Raw genomic sequence first — 19092 nt, forward strand, 5'->3', positions numbered from 1 at the left:
AAACTTCATAGTGAAGAGTTGGCAAATAAGTACCCAACGGTAGGACTGTCTAGGGACAGAGGCTGAGGAGCATCTGGGCAGATGGTAAGACAAGGAGTCAAAAGTCAAGACAAGATGCAAGTATGATAACCAGTGACCATAAGTGAGTGCTTTCCTGGGCCGAAGCTCTGAGGGAAAAGCAAAAAAGCTGAACATAGATAGGTCGTAAGTGGGAGTGATACAGAAAATGTATGTGAAATAGAGCAAGAATGATAGAAATATATGAAGAGAACAGGGCAGAAGGAAGAGTTTGAGAGACAGCAAGAGAGAGCTGGACCAGGCATAATACATGCAACGCTGTTATACCAAGCCCTGTCCTCAGGAGCACTTTCAACCCTCATTATTTAATGCAATAATGATTACCAAAATCCCTCTGGAGTGATGATTCTCCAAAACAATATGTTGATGAAGGTTGATGTAGATACATTTGCTAGTAATTAAGAGCACTGATTGGGTGTACACAGGAATAAATAAACACCTGATGCGTTGCAGCATTAAAAAAAAAGTGTGCATGTAGAATGCCAAACTAATTCACACCACTGATGCTCTGATTGCACACTTAAGACATTGTTAAAATTGATAAATCACACAAGCTTATTCAATCACACACAAATTTACTCTGAATTCTCAGCTACTACTGCCTCTGCTTTAATGGTGAATCACGTTTCTCCTGGTGTTTTTCCGCTTTCACAATCGATACAGCAGGTGTTCAAATTGTAGTCTGTTGTCGACTGAGTAATAGCTAATGGCACTCCAGTATCCCGCGTTGATAACATGTCTCATACATATTACATAGTGGCAAGAAGGTATGCCTTCAACATCAAAAACATCGATTATTTGTGCTGGTTGGATTGGTAGGGGGTTGGCACTTTGATCAGAAATACTATATAGAGAGAAAAAGGCAAGGAGCTGAGGAATATATGTGTGTACGAAGAGCTGGATGATAAAGGTAGTGGGGTGAGGGAACATGAAAAGCAGACATTTGGTAGCAAATTAAAAAACATAAATAACATTTAATGGAGGTGCTTGTAAACCTCTGGCACATGCAAATGATGTTCTACTGCTTCTGAGAGATTTACATAGAGCCATCCCACATTTCCTAGATGAATTAGAAAGATACAGGAATGTATCCAATTACAAATTAAATTTAGAAAAGACTGAAGACCTGCGCTCGTTGTCTTTGGTGCAAAGATGGATTTAAATATCTAGGAAAAGCGATAACGAAACGGGTTAAGAATAATTTAAATCACAATCTGGAAAAGATAGTCGAAACACTAAAGTCCAACTTCTAAATATGGTTGAGCTTCCATTTTAGATTATTGGGCAAAGTTACTATTATCAAAATGACTATATTGCCTAGAATTTTATACATTTTTAGATGTATTCGGTACAGGGTCTCCAAAAAAACGTAGCCCATTATATAAAGAAATAGGAAACTTATTTTTTTGGGAAGTGCTTGTAAGGCTTGTTTCTCATAGGATATACTAAATGGTGTTGCAAGGAAGGAAGTTCTGATTTTCCAAACCTAGAGAAACATTTCAAAGCATGTTTTCTGAATCAGCTTTCAGAGATCTTATCACAAAGGGAGAAAGTGATCTGGAATGAAATTGGTGAAGGCTGCCTAGCGAATCGGTCGTATAAGGAGACTATAATGAGAGGAAAGAATACCAGGTAAGCAGGTTCTTAGCGTTAGAGACATGACAGACATGTGGCTGACGACACAGAAGAAACTGGGCATACAAAGTAAATTATGATCTACAAGCACTTTCTAGAGAAACAAAAAATTAAAGGTGAATAGTAAAATAATGTTGGGGAATTTGTGGATTTAAGTGCACATTTCTAAGTTTATGTACAAGTGGCATAATGGAAAACTGAGTGATTATCGGTTTTTAAAATTGAAATGTAAGTTACAAAGTAAAGAGGAAAAGAGATCTAAGGGGAATTCACAAGACATTATCAATGAGACTCACAAAGAGTTGTGGACTTATCCCGGGAGGTTCAAGACTTCTCGATATACTTGAGGAGAATGATTCGATGTTAGAACACTGAATTGTTTTGATCGTGGATCACATTTTTTACTGCTTTTTGACAGCAAAATGAGGCGTGAGACCCCCCGCACCTCCCCTTAGAGTAACCCTCACCCCTTTTTCATACAGCTAATCCCACCCTTCATCAGTAAAATAAAATGTAGATGTTATACTCACAACCAAACATGTGAGTACTAATAGGAAAGAGTGAGGATTAAGGTAATGGCCCAAAATGTTGCCCTCAGAATTCCGACTCCCGGAAATTCCAACTTTTCTTTCTTTTTTTCGACCTCCCTTACACCACATATATATATGGGGGGGGGTATGGGATATAATAATAGTATGAGAGGTTTCTAGGGGGTCTCCCCCTTCATATGTATGTGGTGTAAAGTGGGTTTAATTTTTTTTAAATAAATTCAGCATTTTCGGCCGTCGGAATTCTGGGGGTCGTAGTGATCACATAGATCAGAGGATTCATTATATGTACAACATACTCCATTCAGAAACAAGGAAATTAACGGAAGAAACATGGTCCGAGTGATGGGCTATGGAATGGGAGATGGAAATACAAAAGGAATACAGACAATCTTGGTTCTTCTAGTAATCAGGATCTAGTGTATGTTCAATAGTGAACAAATATTTAATAGTTCTGTACCCCAAATCAAATGGTTACACATGGTTTGAGCAGGTATAGCACATGTTGGAGGTGTAATAAGGTGGAGGGAAATCTCACTCACATGTTTGGGGGCTGTGGGAATATCACAACTTGGATGATATTCCGGGCAGACATACACGACTCTGAGGAGGTCTTGTGACTTTAAATTGGGCTCGGATGAATAGAGGTCTGACATGCGGTTAAAAGGATTTATTGGCAAGATCTGTGATCTGTGGCAAGAAACTTATTCTGAGGCTTTAGAAAAGGAACACATCGCCAAAAATAGTAGATGATGTGGTACTCTATTTTTCTGTCATTGTTGGATGTGTGATATTAGTCTTCACATGTGTTTTCGGAGGAATGTTAATTTGTTCAAGCATTGCAGTGAATGTGTATTGTAGGGGATTAATTGTGGAAGGTAGCAGTGGAGGGCAGTCAGTGGGACAGACTCAAGTTGAGGGATCGATGTTTCAGCTCCAGAAATCACAGAGATAGGTTGAGCATGCCAGGGCCCAGGGTTAGTGCAGTGAGAGTGCAGGAGGGTGCAGAGAGATGCGGTGTCCCTTTAGAGTGACAGGTGGGGTGGATGGGTTCGGAATGGATGGAGTGTGAGAGGAACGTTCAAGGCGACGTTTGAGAGATGTATGTAAGATGTGGAATGGCTGTGAGCATCTCCGATTATAAAATAATCCAATTCCCGGCAGCTGCCTAGGGTGCCACCAACAAGCGGGACACCAGGAGCTACAATATGAGCCATTCACACATGAAATACTTTCCTATTGTAAGGGAGAGGACACTAAAATGTTACTTTGTCTGAGTTGGTATAAATCCTTGTCCTGGCCCTGTCTAGAAGCCCTGCCTAGGAGAGAACGACTGCCAGATTGCCCTGCCTTGGTGTGACAGTATGTAGATGACCATACTACCTTGAAGGGAGCCTGTGAGGTCAGAGTACTGAACAGATGATCCTCATTCGATGGTACCCTTCCTATAAATATTTATATTTATAAAGGGATCTAATCACATTGTGCCAGAGAAAGAATAGGTCAAGTGATATCTAGCCAAGGTTTGGTAAGCCCCAACTGTCAAATATTCAGCGCGAGTGCTCTGCCTGTTAACATTCTCAACTTGTGGCCACCATCCCTAGGGCTTCTCACATGTTTTTTATACCTATAATGGGTTTTCTTTGCTTTATTAATGCAGTTGGTGGAGTTACAAGACAATCCCAATTCAATAAGAAGAAGCCAGGACATCAGAAATCAAAAGGCAGCTGTGAATGCATCCCTGGAGGATGGCATAGATGACGGGTAATGAACAAATGCACAACTTGGCTCCGGTCAGTTAAAGAAATTAACTCTCACATGGGAAAGACATGTCTAAAGTCAATAGCTGTGTTAGTAAAAGTTATAGGGCCTCATCATGAGTTGGGCGGTATGCCGGCTGGGATACCGCCCAACTTTATTAATGTTAGCGACAACCCGTCCAGCGGTATTACCACCAGACCAACTGTTAGTCCCCATTCCCCATTGGGTCCACTGGACACAATGGGGAATTTTCGGCGCAATTACTGTGCAGTAATATAACCAGCAGCAATTTCGCCAAAAATGGGAATTTTTCCGACATGTTTACCCCCAGCTCTAAGCTGGGGGTAAACACGTCAGACTTGAGATAGGGCGGACCCTTAAATGCATCAGCAACACTGTTACCGGCACATTTAAGGGCTAATGCCCACCTCGTGATGAGGCCCTTAGTAGTGTAAGTAGTAGCAGCAGCAGTAGAACTTGCAGCAATAGTGCTATTAAAAGGAGTAGTACTAACAGTAGTTATGCTAATAGTAGTCATACCAATAGTAGTATTGGTTATAGTGCTAGCAAAAGTAACGGTAGTACTAGTGATGCCACTAACATTACCAGTATTAGTACCTGTCATCCTATTAGTACAACTTGTAGCAATAGTACTTCTAGTAGTACTAACAGTAATAGCTTCATTTTACTACGAGTAGTAATAATAGTTTTGACAGTCCCACTAGTGTTGTTTTGAGTAAATGTGCAACAAGTAGGACTAGCAGTTGTACTAGCAGTAGTATTTATAGGGCAAGTAACAATGCTACTAATAGTGATCACATAAAGTTTGACATCACATTAAGTAACAACAGTAGTACAATTTCTGCTGTATCTAGTAGCATTCCTACTAGTGCTATATAAGTAGTTTCATTTCAATGTTGAACAAATAACACAGAGTCCTTTGAGGCAAGCCTTTTTGGCATGAATCTGTTTGTGTCAAGTCACTTTGAAGCACTAGAACGAGGCTTCTGAGTGGAGATATTCTGAAACAACATCATGAGCCCTTTGTATATTACTATTCTGGTACAAGTATAAACACACACAAACTGCTCTAGGGACAAGTCAATAAATAAGTCCAACTTTCAAGTCACTAGGTGAGAGTTTTCGTGGCCACTTACCCACTAAGAGGCCCTGGTTGCGGTGCTGCTCGTGCACTTGCTTCTCCTGTGGGGGTGCTGCTGTTCCTGTGCCTACTTGCCCTCGGTGCAGACCCCACAGCGGAAGCCTGTGGTTTAGAGGACCGAGGCTGATATTCCTGCTCCGGGACAACATGTTCACATCGGGACCCCTGGAAGCCAGAGCGGCAGACGCACGTCTGGGGCCGGCTGCATGATCCTTTGTTCTGGCAGGGCGGGTTGCAGACCGCTGAGAAGCAAGAGAAGGAATAGATATTCAGCAATGAAGGTATACACATGTTCACTGGATGAATGATGAATGAGAAAATGAAGGCATAACTGAGCAAGCTTGTTCAGTGCAACTCTGCATACCTCGTATTGATTGCAGTGAGAGGCGCACATACATAGGGACACATTATGAGTATGGCGGGGACGGTGAAGACACATGGTATTTAAAAACTGACCATACTGATTATGGGAATTGAGGTAAACACCTCATGGAGTATTTTTCAAATACTGTACGGATTTAACACCACAGGCTTTATTCATAACACATATCTTGCACCCTTTATGCCAAATATCTGCCCCATAAGTGAATAGGGTGGGAATTATGGCTGGCAAAAGACAACCAATGTATACATCTGTATTAACCAAATATTCTCTTCAGGAGTGTAAACGCCAATGCAGTAGTGCTTCCAAAACACCTGTTTGTTTAGGGGTTTTCGAATAGCCCTTTGGTAAGTCAGAATGTACAGACAGACAAGGAGGCTTGATTTTCACAAGTTGTATTCTCTCTTCAAAGAAAGAGGAATCTAGTCTTGCCCTAAATGTCTGATACTAATCCCTACTGTTGCGGTGGTCGATGAAGGTCCCAGTGAGAAAGAGGGGTTCACGTTGCGTGCGCCATATTGGTGACTGGGGGAACAGTGATGTTACCGTAATGTTGCAGTTTTACACGTATCTAGTATAATTACTGAGAATGAGATATGTGTTAATTTTAGTGTTATTTTGTCCTTAAATTGATACATTATAGCTGTGCATGCGCGCAGCAAGATAAATGTCAAAACTGCTGATGGACTATTAACAATGCAGGTATGATGTGCCACATAGTGCCTAGAAGTTGTGCAACGAAGAGCTTCACATGAGCATGCAAGTAAGGAGATGTGCAATGAGGAAATCACAGTGAGAAGACTCGGTAGTATGCAACATACATGCACAGACATTCATACATGGGGTCTTTAGAGCTACATGTTTGGGACAATTGGGGTATATGGTGAATATACAAGCTGTATGCCGCAGATCCTCTCATGGCTACAGATTGTGGAGGGCCTAAGCGCCTGGGCTGGTGAGATGAACTTTGTGTGACTGGGAAACTGGTTAGGCAAGGTTGAAGGCTGAGGAAGGGCATCGAGCAGCTACAACAATATCAGATGGTCCATGTGAGGGTTAAAAATGGCAGACAGACACAAAGGTACAGTTTTCTCACAAAGTGCCGTTTTATTCAACACAAAGGAGTAAGACAAATTCCTAACTTTCCCTAACCAAACCAGAAGGTCCCTGCCTAAAAAACTAAGGCTAAATAAATATGACCTAATGTCCAAAAAGCATCTGTCCTAAACACTCAAATATGCGACAACATTATACAAGGTTAGTTCGGCAGTCTTAAATCCCACAAAATAATATATCAGTTCAAACACAGAGCTTGTGAGAAGGACTCCTTGTGACCACGGTTGATGTCTCTTTCCCTGGACCAATTCAGGAGTCTCTATAGCAAAGTTCAATTTCAAGATGGTTTTGTGCAAAAGTAAACTTCCACTCAGCGTGGCATATAAAGTATTTCCCATTCAATATCCTTCTACTTGGCAAAGTGAATATCCCTCTTCCAACTGCTTGCCAAATGATTGTTCATAAAACAAAACAACTGTCAATGTTCCTTGATTTCCTACTTTGCAAAACAAAAGAGTCCTTATCTCAAACCACAAATTCATAAATCAATGCCAATGTTCACTTCTCAAAAAGCAAGCAATTGTTAACACATCTCATGTCTTTCTCCAAAAGAAACGCTTTAGTCAGGATGGTTCAATAATCTGTTTCTGCAATGATTTCTTCTTCAAAGGAAATACTTTCTGAAATGTAACAGTTCATCAAGACAGGGTGATGGAATAAACATTTCCTCTCCCATCACACCTTGGTACTACAATTACAGTACTTTCAATCATCTGCTTCTTTCCTGGTCCACTCGCCTGTCAGGACTTACTACAATTGGTCCCTTTCTTGGTTTACTCGCCTGCCAGGATAAAACTCCTACTACTACAATTGTACTTTGTGGCAATGCTTGTTCCCAAAAACCCTTCTCAAAAAATCATACATGGAGAGGTTGGAACCAAAAACTGCTTCTCTTTAGGGTCACTTGATTTTCAACAAAGTGTGTTACATCTCTTCCCAAAGTGGTATCCCTTAAAAAGGATAATTGTTCTCTTTCTTGCCTTTTGGCTATAGGCAATGTGGGTTACACTTGCCTGCCAATTGGCATCCTTTTTTAGGAGAGTTGTGTCCTGTTTGCCCTTGTATCACTCTTCTGCTGATTTGGTAATGCAAGTTACAATTGTCCCCTAATTGGTTTCCTTGCTTAGGAGAGTTGCACCCAGTTTGCCTGAATATCAATCTTCTTTGGCTTTGGCACTGCGGGTTACAATGGTACCTTAATTGGTATTCCTTATCAGGAGAGTTGTGCCTAGTTTACCTTAAGAACACTCCTCTTTGGCTTTGGCAAGATGGGTTGCAATGGTCCCATAATTGGTATGACTTATTAGGAGAGTTGCACCCAGTTCGCATCAGTTAATTTGTTCCATATTCAAAATAGTTAATTTCACCTAGCGGTCTCCTTCTGAGCACCCCAGAGTCACCTGCTTCGGGACAACTAATCGGTATGCCTTGGAGTCTCCTTCTGACCAACCGCAGCTTCTGCAGTTCTTTGTGGGCCTTCTCTGCTTCTGCCAGCTCCACTGTGACTGCTGCTGCGCATGCAAAGTCCCTCAATGGAGCTCTGGTAGCTCTGTGTGTTCCCCGGTGTGGTTCCCTTACCAGAGCAGTTCACAGCATCAGGAGCTCCTTTCCCACAAGGCATGGCTGGCTTCAGAACTGCTTCCCGCAGCGCAGTCTCTGTATGGGCTTGTTTCCCCAGCAGCTACCTCGTCTTCTACACAGCTTCTTGCTGCCTCCATGACAACACCTTCAGCTTCTTTCTGTCCTTGCACCTGATGTTCATTTATACTTTTAAAGCTTTCTCTCCCAACAACTAGACCTCCTGTATAATACCACCCCCAGGGTTAGGATCAAGTAGTATCTGCCTTTCCGTGGCCACTTGCGTGGGGGGGCCCATGTGATCATCGTAGGGATGATATCACTAGATTCATCACATCAGCCACAGGTAGACGCTAGGTTGTTATGGCTTAGCACTATTGTGGAAAGGAGATGCAATTTTTTTATGTACATAGGAGCCTGTTATTAATTGTCCAGGGAAGTCCGACGATCTGTTTGTGACCCAGCAATAAACTCGGTGCAAGGGCCCCTTGCCTATGTTCACAGTATCAAGCATATAGTTTGTATGTTGTTGGCTGCCATCCCGGGGTGCCATCAAGGAGTCTCTGTTTCACTCCCAACTGGTATTTCTCACAGTCTTTATCCCTTCGAGGAGACGTTCCTCTGTTTTAGTTTCCCTCTCCAATCCAGGACCCTTTCAGTCTCTTTCTTCCCACTCTGGGGTTCCTCTCCTTTTAACGCCTCAACCGGGGGTTCTTCCTTCTTTCCTCACTCTGTGACTCCATTCTTGCTCCTTCCCCACTCTGGGGTTTCTTGGTTCCCTCGACGCAGTGGGGCTTATCTTAGTCTCACTCCTCGGCTGTTCCCCTTTTGCTCTCCCTATTCTAGGGTTTGTCTATACTTTCCCCACTCTGGGGTTTCCCTCGTTCTCTCCATTCTGGGGCTCCTCTGGTCTCGCTCCACTCAGGGGCTTGTTTCACTCTATCATGCCGTGTCACCTATCTCCCACTCGGCTGGAGCCACAGCCTACTTGTTTGTGATGGGTCGTGCTCCTCAGGAGGTTTGTGAGGTCTGTCTGGCACTCCTCTCTCCTCGGAGCCACTTACATGACTCGTCTTCTGCAGTCCGCGTTGACTGGGGTAACTCTACTTCTTTTCTGGTCTTTATGTTGCAGTGCTGGCCATTAACGGTTACCCCTCTGTGAGGCTTTGTCACACCGGCCAGGTGTACACTACGGCGTCGGATGCCTTGTCTGTCGTTCGCACTCTCCTGCTTGCCACACCCCCTTTTTGCATTGCAGCATCCTGGGACTTTGTGGGCTTTGTGGATCTTCTATTTTAATTGGTCCTTCTGCTGATGTTTATCAGGAGGCTGTTCTTTTCACCTTTCTGCGGTTTCATCTAAGGAGTGAGTCAAGTGTTTTTCAAAAGCCGTGCTAGCCTTTAAAAATGTCCTAGCATTACCATACACCTTAGTACATGCAGTAGAAGACACTGTACCTCATTATGAGGTTGGAGGTAGCCTTGCCGGTTTTACAGGCAAGGCTACCCTCCAAACTCACATCCGGCTCTGGCACCCGCGAAAGGGAATCACTGGGCCATTCCGACCTCGGCGGACCCGGTAATTCCCCTTGCGCGGGTGTCAGAGCTAGTACGCCCCCATTCCCATTTGAGCCCCCATAGGGCTCAATGGTATGCGGAGGATGGCATCAGAAGTGCCATTCATAATGGTACCGTTGCTACCATCATTTTCTGCTTGCGGGTGTCGGTCCGGCCACCTGGTCAGACCAGGTGGCTACAAGGGCACCCGCGAGCAGAAGTCCTAGTATGGCGGTACGGTAGCAACGGTGCTGATAGCGATACCGGCGCCATTGTTGCCTTACTGCCATACTCCTAATGAGGCCCACTGTAAACAATCAGAAATGGCAAAACAAAGCAAGCTGCAGAGAGTGATGGAGAGCAAGTGAGCATTATTACCATGATTACTAACATATAATCCTCATTACTCAGAGTCCTACTCTTAGGCATCACAGACCTATCACACCAAAGACCGCACGCTATTGTTAACCATATAATTCTATTAAAAACAGAACCCTGCGCATAGAGAGGGTTTATGAGAACCCCCCCACCCCGTCCCCCTCAACCACACAGAGGACATCCCGCCTCGCATGTTCGGTCACTAGATTAAAGCCTATTCCAATAGGAGGAAAGGAAGATTAGGACTTAAAGACACCTCTTGAAGGGGTTTCAAACAAACAACCTCTCCAAAGCCTTCACGAGCACGGGAGGGTCCAAAGGAGTAGGCAGGGCCGATTTGATAAGTGGACGAGAGATATAGCTCCCCATCGGGCTAACAATCAACATGAAGATCGCTGCACCACCCCTGAAAGCTACCTGGCAACAGGTCCTCTGTGCTTATAATGATGGCTTCCTCCACTAAGCAACAGCAAAGCCAGTGCACATTTCACTCACAAGTCAAGGTCCCGCGCTTTGGCATGCAATTGCCACAGAACTACAACAAGAACAAAACGTCCTGCTTTTTCAAAAGAACGCTAACAAGAAATGTGCTAAAACATTCTTTCGTTTGAGAAAAATCAAAGTGAAAACACTTTTAATAAAAGCATCATTTGCGAAAAGCAAACACCACAATACAACCATAATAAAACCTAGCAGATGGTGAGCTGCAAAAGGTTCAACCACAGAGATGTTTCCATCGGTTTCTCGAAAATCCCAAATAGCATTCAGTTTAAATATTTTAAACAAAGTTACTCCACGGATTGAAGCAACTAGGATTACACAAGCTCCTGCTTAACACATGGGGCAGCAGGGGAGTCAGAGGAAACGTGGAAGGGGGATTCTGGGCCTACCTCTTTGCAGACCTATGTTTGAGGCAACCTGAATGAGGAACACTAAACTGGGATAGGATTGTTGGTGCTAGAGGCAAACATCTATCCATGAATGATACATGGATCGGCAGCTCTCAGGAAACACCCCCACCTACATATAAACATATGGTGAGGACAGAAATATTCTCCAGAGCAAATCGCCCAGATGTCCCCCCCCCCCAGGCCTCCCCCCCACGATGTATGATGCTAAGAGAGAGCAGAGATTTGACTATTGACCCAACTGCTGCACTAAGTTCTAAAGAAGCTTGCTCCAGCTGCCTCCTTGGCGAGCCATAAGCATCTTCGACCCCATATTCAAATAAGGACTACTTTGTTCAATCCCTGGGGTGAAAGACAAAACATACTGATGTAATTTCCCTTCAGATTGATTATCTCAGGGATTCCAGATGAGTCCAATGAAAGTGGACAGCAAAGAGCTCCCAGAGTCGCACCCGATCCCCACTCACATGCATCAGTTGTTAAAACCGGCAGGTTCAGGGATCCAGTGTATGCCTTTGAAGAGGTTTTCTTTGATCAACTACAACTGGAGACCCTAAACTGGGGTTAAAGGCATTGAAAGAAAGGTTTTGGACATTCTTTGATAGTTACATTTGTGTTTATATTTGATTGTTTGTATGTGGGGGGCATTCCTGGAGATGCTATTCTGCGAGACTAGGTGCTGGAAAGGAACAGAAGGAATTTTGGCATTTTTGATTATTTGTATGTGAGGGGCAGTCCTAAAGATGCTATTATCCAAGACTGAGTGCTGGAAAGGGACAGAAGGCATTTTGGCATTTTTTATTATTTATATGTGAGGGGCAGTCCTGGAGATGCTATTCTCTGAGACTGGGTGCTGGAAAGGGACAGAATGCATTTTGGCATTTTTGATTATTTGTATGTGACGGGCAGTCCTAGAGATGCTATTCTGCGAGACTGGGTGCTGGAAGGGGACAGAAGGCATTTTGGCATTTTTTATCATTTGTATGTGAGGGGCAGTCCTAGAGATGCTATTCTCTGAGACTGGGTGCTGGAAAGGGACCGAAGGCATTTGGGCCTTCGCAGCATGGATCCCTTTAAGAGAGAAAGCCTTGCCTTTGAGCAGCCTGCAAGACACCACCTAAGAGACGATAGCGGCCTTAGAGGTATGTTTGATGGCAAAATGACCACCGCAGGTCACAGGAAGCCGGTCTGGAGACCGGATGCTCATTGTGCCATCCATGGAAGATGTAAAGCTGTATGATTTGTGAAGACCTATGTTGTGGAAGAATTCAACCGTTTGAGTGCCTTTAGGCTGTATATATACAACCTAAAAAAGTGGTCCAATTTTTCCCTTACGGTACACATATATGTCCCAATTTGTGGTAAGAAAGTTCTTGAGCACCCTAAAGCCCCAGGCACTCGCGGGTAAAACATAACATTTGCTTTTGACTCTGCATTCTGGGTCTCCGGCAGGGCAGGCGCTTAAAAGTGTCAAGAATTCTGTTCACTGACCTGAAAATCAAACAAAGTCTTTGAGCAAATGGGAATGACAGGCTCTAAGAACATTTATTTTTAGAAACAGACTAAGAGGAGCAAAGGGCCAACAATTCATAACTGTTTTAGCAGAGGTAACAATAACCAGAAACATAGGCTTGCAGGTTATGAGTAGGAGTTCACCCACAGCCAAGAGTTAAATCATCTTATGAGCCAACCCAGAAAGTACCACATTCATGTGCCCGACCAGGTGGCACGCCCTATAATGGGGCATACACACGTGTACGTCCTTCTAAATGATGTTTAACCACAACATCTGTAAAGAACGCATTCCTTCTCAGACTTCTTATAAGCCCCCATTGTGGCGTGCTATGATTTACAAGCATCCCATTGAATACCAGACCAGGCCAGGCTGGAAACAAACAACAGTGTGTCATCCAGCGAGAACGTTAATGGATTCATTTGCTTGGCGAAAGCTCAGTGACTATTAAATTGATTTCCCTTGGAGCACTTTCCAGCAGCTTAAGGAAATGTCAAGGTTTTCTTTGGACAACCCCAGATGTTAATAAACTAGTTCTGTAGAAACCAGACCACGGCGCTCGGCAATTGAGGTCAGGGGGTGCTGAACTGGCTTCTCCTGCTGGGATAGTGGGTCAAAACGAGCTGGCACGCACCCCCGGGTCCAACAAGGCAGAGTCACTGGGATCATATTGCACGGGTAGACCTCCTGAAATGCAGTACCATCCTGAAAAGAAGGCAGGCAGGAGGAAAGGAATAACATAAGTCAATGTTCCAGTTTAGAAGATATGTGCCTCTTACAGAGAGATGGCTGTTGCCCATCTATGGGGTAAACGGGGCACTTTTGAAGCAAACAGACTCACGCTGGAACAGTCTAGACTCCAGAAGAGGAGGGAGAGCACTGTGCTGCTGTGTGCCAGCAGAGGCGAGGCTAACCAGTGGGGGCTGCCTCGAATAGTAATCTTGACTACTTCATTAATAATAATCTTTAATTAAAAAAATAGCAGCATGCAATAAAACGAAAAGGGAAAAGGCTGGTACCATCTGGGAAATCCACATGGCAAATTCACAATGAAAGGCACAGTCATGAGAAGAAGATGGAAAAAACATGCACTTACCTGCCTAACACGCCCACTGCTCTCAGTATCAACTAACAGGGGCAACACATAATGTCCTTCATAGATAAAGAACACAGCGCCCAGGATGTGGGATATCACAGTAACACGTTTTCCATAATAACTCAAACCATGGAGGTAGCGATGCACACTGCATACATTTTACGTGTTTATAACCAATCAGGCGTGTTGTTACAAACGCCAATTGCACAACATTTGGCAGGTATTTTCAGGGGCATCCGAAGAAGCAGTTATACCTGAAGTGTTTATACCCAAAACATTGTGTGGTTGGTATTTGTTAGAACACACAGAACTTGTAGAACAGTACAAAGATCTAATGTATGCATTGTGTCAAGAATCGCTCACAATCGGAGGTGTTTCAGGAGGGTCTATTTTTCTTTTTGTGGCGGCCCAAGTCAGTCCCTCTCGTCTTGTTATGATCCTCCTCCCTAACCCACACATCCGTAATCCCTTGTTAGTGCTACTGAATGTTGACCCCTACTGTCTAAAAACTGGCATGTGTTAGAGATGATGCTCTAAATGTCGGCTATCTAAACTCCCTCAGGGACTCCCTAACTCTCCCTACTCCTATCCAGTTGGTGGTAATCTGATGGGATTGGTAGTGCTTTACAGACACCCTGTTGGATTCAGTGTTGTCTTGCAACTCACTCACTACTCTTCCATCTCCTTCCCTCACTCTACACTCCATTTCTACTCCTCCCACTGTGCAATAGCCTCTCTCCAGTCCCTCCAATGTCTCCCACACAATCTAGTCCTCGCCTCCACCCTTGGATGCTACTCCTTCCCACCAACTTGCTATTAATCCCTACTATACATTACTAGTCTCTCCTACACACTACTAATACTGCCACACCACTACTACTCCTTCCGCCAAACAACACTTATTCTAATCCTGCCCCCACACTATTACTACTCCCTTCACACCACTACTACTAATACTCTTGCCTTCACACTACTACTGCTCCTCTCTCACTGCTACTCAACTCCCCTCCTGTCACTGCTTCACAAAAACTCCTTACATTACCTTGTCTATAAACTCGCCACATAACGACTCACAGTCAAACTGCAGAAGCACTGCCACTCCCTAGCCAATACCCCACCTGCTCTGCAAATCACCCCCACCATCTGCCGCTCCTTCCTTCCTCCTGCTGGTCTCTTCGTCACCTCTGACCTCTCCTGAACAACCCACACATCCTGCTTCTTGCGTTCAGTTTATCGTTCAGCTTATATCATCTTTTCTCTCACAGGATGTGGTAGCTCTCACTGGCCAATCTAGCCCTAACTTTCCCACCCAGGGTGTGTTTGTGTAAAACGAAAAGTCTGCAAACATTGTTGGCCGTGTACCAAAGATGGCTGCCCAGGCTAATGTTTATGTTCATGTTTCGAGATCCGGTTCCATGGGATCTCCTGGTAAGTCTGTTCGGGGAGGGTGGATGCTTCTCCCCTTGTGTACTGGGTGATCTAGGGGTCCTTTGGCCTGTTGCTCAAGTTCCTCTATGTTGTTTTGGAGGTCCGCGGTGCTGCCGCGTATGGTGGCCCGGGAAGGCCAATGGAAAAAGGTTGATTATTGATGCACACCTCAAATTAAATGGCAATGAAACATACATTTAAGAGATGCTGTAGATTAATTTTAGGTGCGGGGGAGGAACTGAGGCCATGGCACAAGACCCCTACAAACAAGAGACAATTGGAATGAGGATTCAACAAGGGAACCCTCCCGTCCCCTGCACACTTTAGGATGTTTGGACTAAGTCCACTACTGTTTTCTCATATTAATACAAAAAACATATAAACCAAAGAGTTCAGTTGTGTGTTTTTATAGCAAAAGTTTATATCTAAAGTGTCAAATACACAATATTTCAAAAGGAGAAACATTTACAAATTCAAGAAGCAAAGCAGTGCGATAGTAGGTCACAATAAATTTGAAACAATGGTGGAATCCAATTCATGTGGCAACGCGTTTCGAGGATACTTTCCTCTTCTTCATATGGCCAAAATTGAATTCTTCATACAAAAGGAAAAAAACAAAGGGGAGAACGTTTGTACAAGTTTTTTATACCTTGAGGTAATTCATTAAACTCATGCTGTACATTTCAGTCTCATCTGTGAGCCAGAACAGACTACATTGTCAGAGAAATTGTAATTAATCTAGTACCACAAGGGCACATTCATTCCCAGTTAAATTCAGGGTGAGGGGAGGAGAAGAGGTTCAGAGAGACGTTTCTAGTCCAGTGCAAGAGAAGTCGTCGTTCAAAAGTGTTTAGAAAGAAGGTAAAGGAGCCATATAGGACAAGATATAAGAAAGTATAATTGCCAGTAAGCAAAGAGTTCGAGGGCATCGGGTGCAGATAGAGATCCTTGGTGGTGAATCAAGCGATGTGTAGATCCTCCACGGGAAATATAGTTTGCTGTAGTTAAGAGGAAGACACAGCTGCAACAAAAATGAGGAGCAAGTGAGTAGAAATCAAACTATGATGAAAGGTAAATTCAACCCTAGGCACTAGAAGAAATGTAGTACCTGTGGAGTGTTGAGAAAATATTCGAACGGCATGGAAGCCTGATATATTCGGGGTTAATTCACGTTAAACACTGTGTAACTTCTGTTCAACGTTCATCAAGAGTCAGCAAATCACTCTAGAGAATGCGATATAAGTGTGAGCTTGAGAGGAATACTAAAACAACATATATTGATACAATACTATCCACAACTAAAGTGTTAGCTGATGAAAAAAATACCTTGTGGTATACGCTTAGCAGTTATGGTGCGCGAGCTGTCAGGCACAGCGTGCTGGCAATGCGCTTTCTTCAGTGGGTGGTTTGTAAGGATAGGAACTCAGGCAAAACAAATACAGTGCACTTGTGCACTACGAGTTCCAATGCGCAGATGATGATCTGTGAAAAAGTGTAACGGAGAATTAACCCGGATCGAGGTTAAGAAAGTACTTAAACTAGAAATCTAAATGGGATAGACAATGCCTGGTAACGTGCGCTTATCTGCACAATAGGAGACAAATCGCAAAGACAGCTGCCGCCGGTCAATGCGTCCTAGCAGCTATGGGAACGGCGCGCAATGTGGAAGAAAAAGGTTGGCGAATGTGAAGATAGAGAAGGGACTAAAGCAGTCACCTAAAGGATCGGCCATCTTAGAATGGAGTAAGAAGTCATCGGATGAGCCCGCCGAGGTAAACCACAATGTGTCAAGAGGAGTGAAAGTATATGTGGAATAAATAATAAAATTGATGAAAATAAAGATAAAAAATAAAGGGAAAATAGAAAAAGTATGAAGAGAAAATGTAAACAATACTAATGAGAAATCCTGCAGAGTCAGCAAAAAGAGACTATTCAATGGAGAAGTAGACAGATTAGGAGGTGCCACTGAAATACAGAAACGTCAAAATGAAACAAGTTCCATCCGCCAGAGTCCAAATGAAAGAGGGAATTTTAACCACTCACAAGGTTAATTCACATAATGTATGGCTGAAGGGTGGACAAAAGAAAATAAGCACAGTTTGTATACATAAGTTGTCGTCCAGCATATAACACAAGAGTTCATTATATGTATATACATATATATACATTTTAGTTCAACCTTCAGTGGAGTATGTATTAAAAGGGTATCTAGAGAATAATACAAGTCATTGCAAAATACAATCGGATATTACTTGTTGGCAGTTAAAATTTCCAGATAAAATAAACTTGACATAACTTTGATCTTTACAAAAAAACAAGATGCTAGTGTTAGAGGTCAAACATATCCTATTCACAGGAAACAATTAAGGGTAAAATCTTCATTGAGGCCCCAAGGTTGCAAAGAGCCCATTCTGTCGATCCAATAGGCTTCTCTCTGTAGTAAGAGGGATTGAAAGTCACCGCCCCTTGTTGGGTGTTTAACAACTTCAAGTATCTGAAATTTAATTTGGGCAATAGAATGTTTCTCAGAATTGAAGTGTCGGGCTACTGGTGAATATTGGTTCTTACATCGTATGTTTGATTTGTGTTCTATTAGTCTTAGTTTTATGGGTCTTTTTGTCTGGCCAATGTATACCTTCCCACAGGGACATTTCAGTAAATATATTAAACCTGATGACAAACAGGTGGAGTAGTCTCTAAGTTTATTTTTTTGTCCAGTTCTCGGGTGGGTTACTACATCACCTTTGATGACGTTGTTGCAGTGTGTACATCCCAAACAAGGGAAGGTGCCCAATTTGTTAGTGGTCAGAAACAGTTGTTTATCCTTCGGTATTTTTTCTGCCCTTACTAGTTTATCTCCAATGTTCCTACCCCTTTCGTAACACATCATTGGTGGGGTTGGGAATAATTCTAGCAAAGTTTGATCATTGTGAAGAATGTTCCAATGCTTCTTGATGCTCCCTGTGATTTGAAAACTCTGTCTTGAGAATTTTGATATAAATAACAACGGTGTGTCCTTACCACTTGGTTTTGTTTTTAACAAGTCGGTGCGTGTAATCTCTGATGCTCTGTTTTTAGCAATTTCCAAAACATCTTGAGGATAGCCTCTATTCTCAAATGTATCCACCAGGTTGTTGAATTCCTGTGTTAGAACTTCTGGATCAGAAATGATCCTCTTAAGCCTTAGGATTTGGCTATACGGTAAGCTTTGGAGCATAGCTCTGGGGTGAAAGCTAGAGTAATGTAGCAGGTTGTTTGCATCAGTTGGTTTATGATATATGGATGTAGCGACTCCGTTGTTACTAATTCTCAAATTAACATCCAGGAAGTGGAGATATGGATTACCGACTTCCATGGTGAACTTGATACGAGGATGTATTGAATTGATGTACTCAAAAAACAGGTCCAATTCTGCACGTGTGCCACACCATATGCCGAAAATGTCATCTATAAATCTCTTCCCTGTCAGGATGTAAGGGGACCATGTGGGATGTTCTAACACATTTTGGCTTTCAAACTGAAACATAAATGTATTTGCATAGACAGGTGCCATCGATGATCCCAGTCTTCCCTAGTCTTCTACGGACTCCCCAAGATACACAAAGACAAAGACAATCCTCCTCTTAGACCTATTGTAGCAGGAACAGAGAGTATATTTGACCGCTTGGCTATTTAAATCGATAAACTACTGCAACCGATCATACAGGCAACATCCACCTACTTAAAGGACACAACCGACTTTTTGAACGGCCTCAAAGATTTTTCAGTTATCAGTGAAGAATGTATTCTATTTAGTCTTGATGTCTGCAGTCTATACACCTCGATCCCCCATGGCGAATGTCTGGATTCTGTCGAATGGCTACTACTTAACAATTCAGAGATTCAGGGCAATCCACAATTTGTCCTAGAGTTGCTCAACCTCATTTTATTTAACAGTTACGTCAGATTCCAGG

General features: G+C 43.1%; 1 protein-coding gene across 4 annotated transcripts in view; it reads right to left on the reverse strand.

Annotated features, from left to right (window-relative positions):
• LTBP2 (latent transforming growth factor beta binding protein 2) overlaps positions 1–19092 on the reverse strand; it is a 1918131-nt gene that overhangs the window by 1283368 nt on the left and 615671 nt on the right. For all 4 annotated transcript variants that reach the window (XM_069637635.1, XM_069637634.1, XM_069637633.1 and 1 more), the window contains exon 3: positions 5180–5426. In XM_069637635.1, coding sequence (XP_069493736.1) covers positions 5180–5426 — 247 coding nt within the window. The remainder of the gene's footprint in view (positions 1–5179; positions 5427–19092) is intronic.

Source organism: Ambystoma mexicanum, chromosome 14 (assembly GCF_040938575.1).
Source record: "Ambystoma mexicanum isolate Mex_15411 chromosome 14, UKY_AmexF1_1, whole genome shotgun sequence".
Lineage (NCBI taxonomy): Eukaryota > Metazoa > Chordata > Amphibia > Caudata > Ambystomatidae > Ambystoma > Ambystoma mexicanum.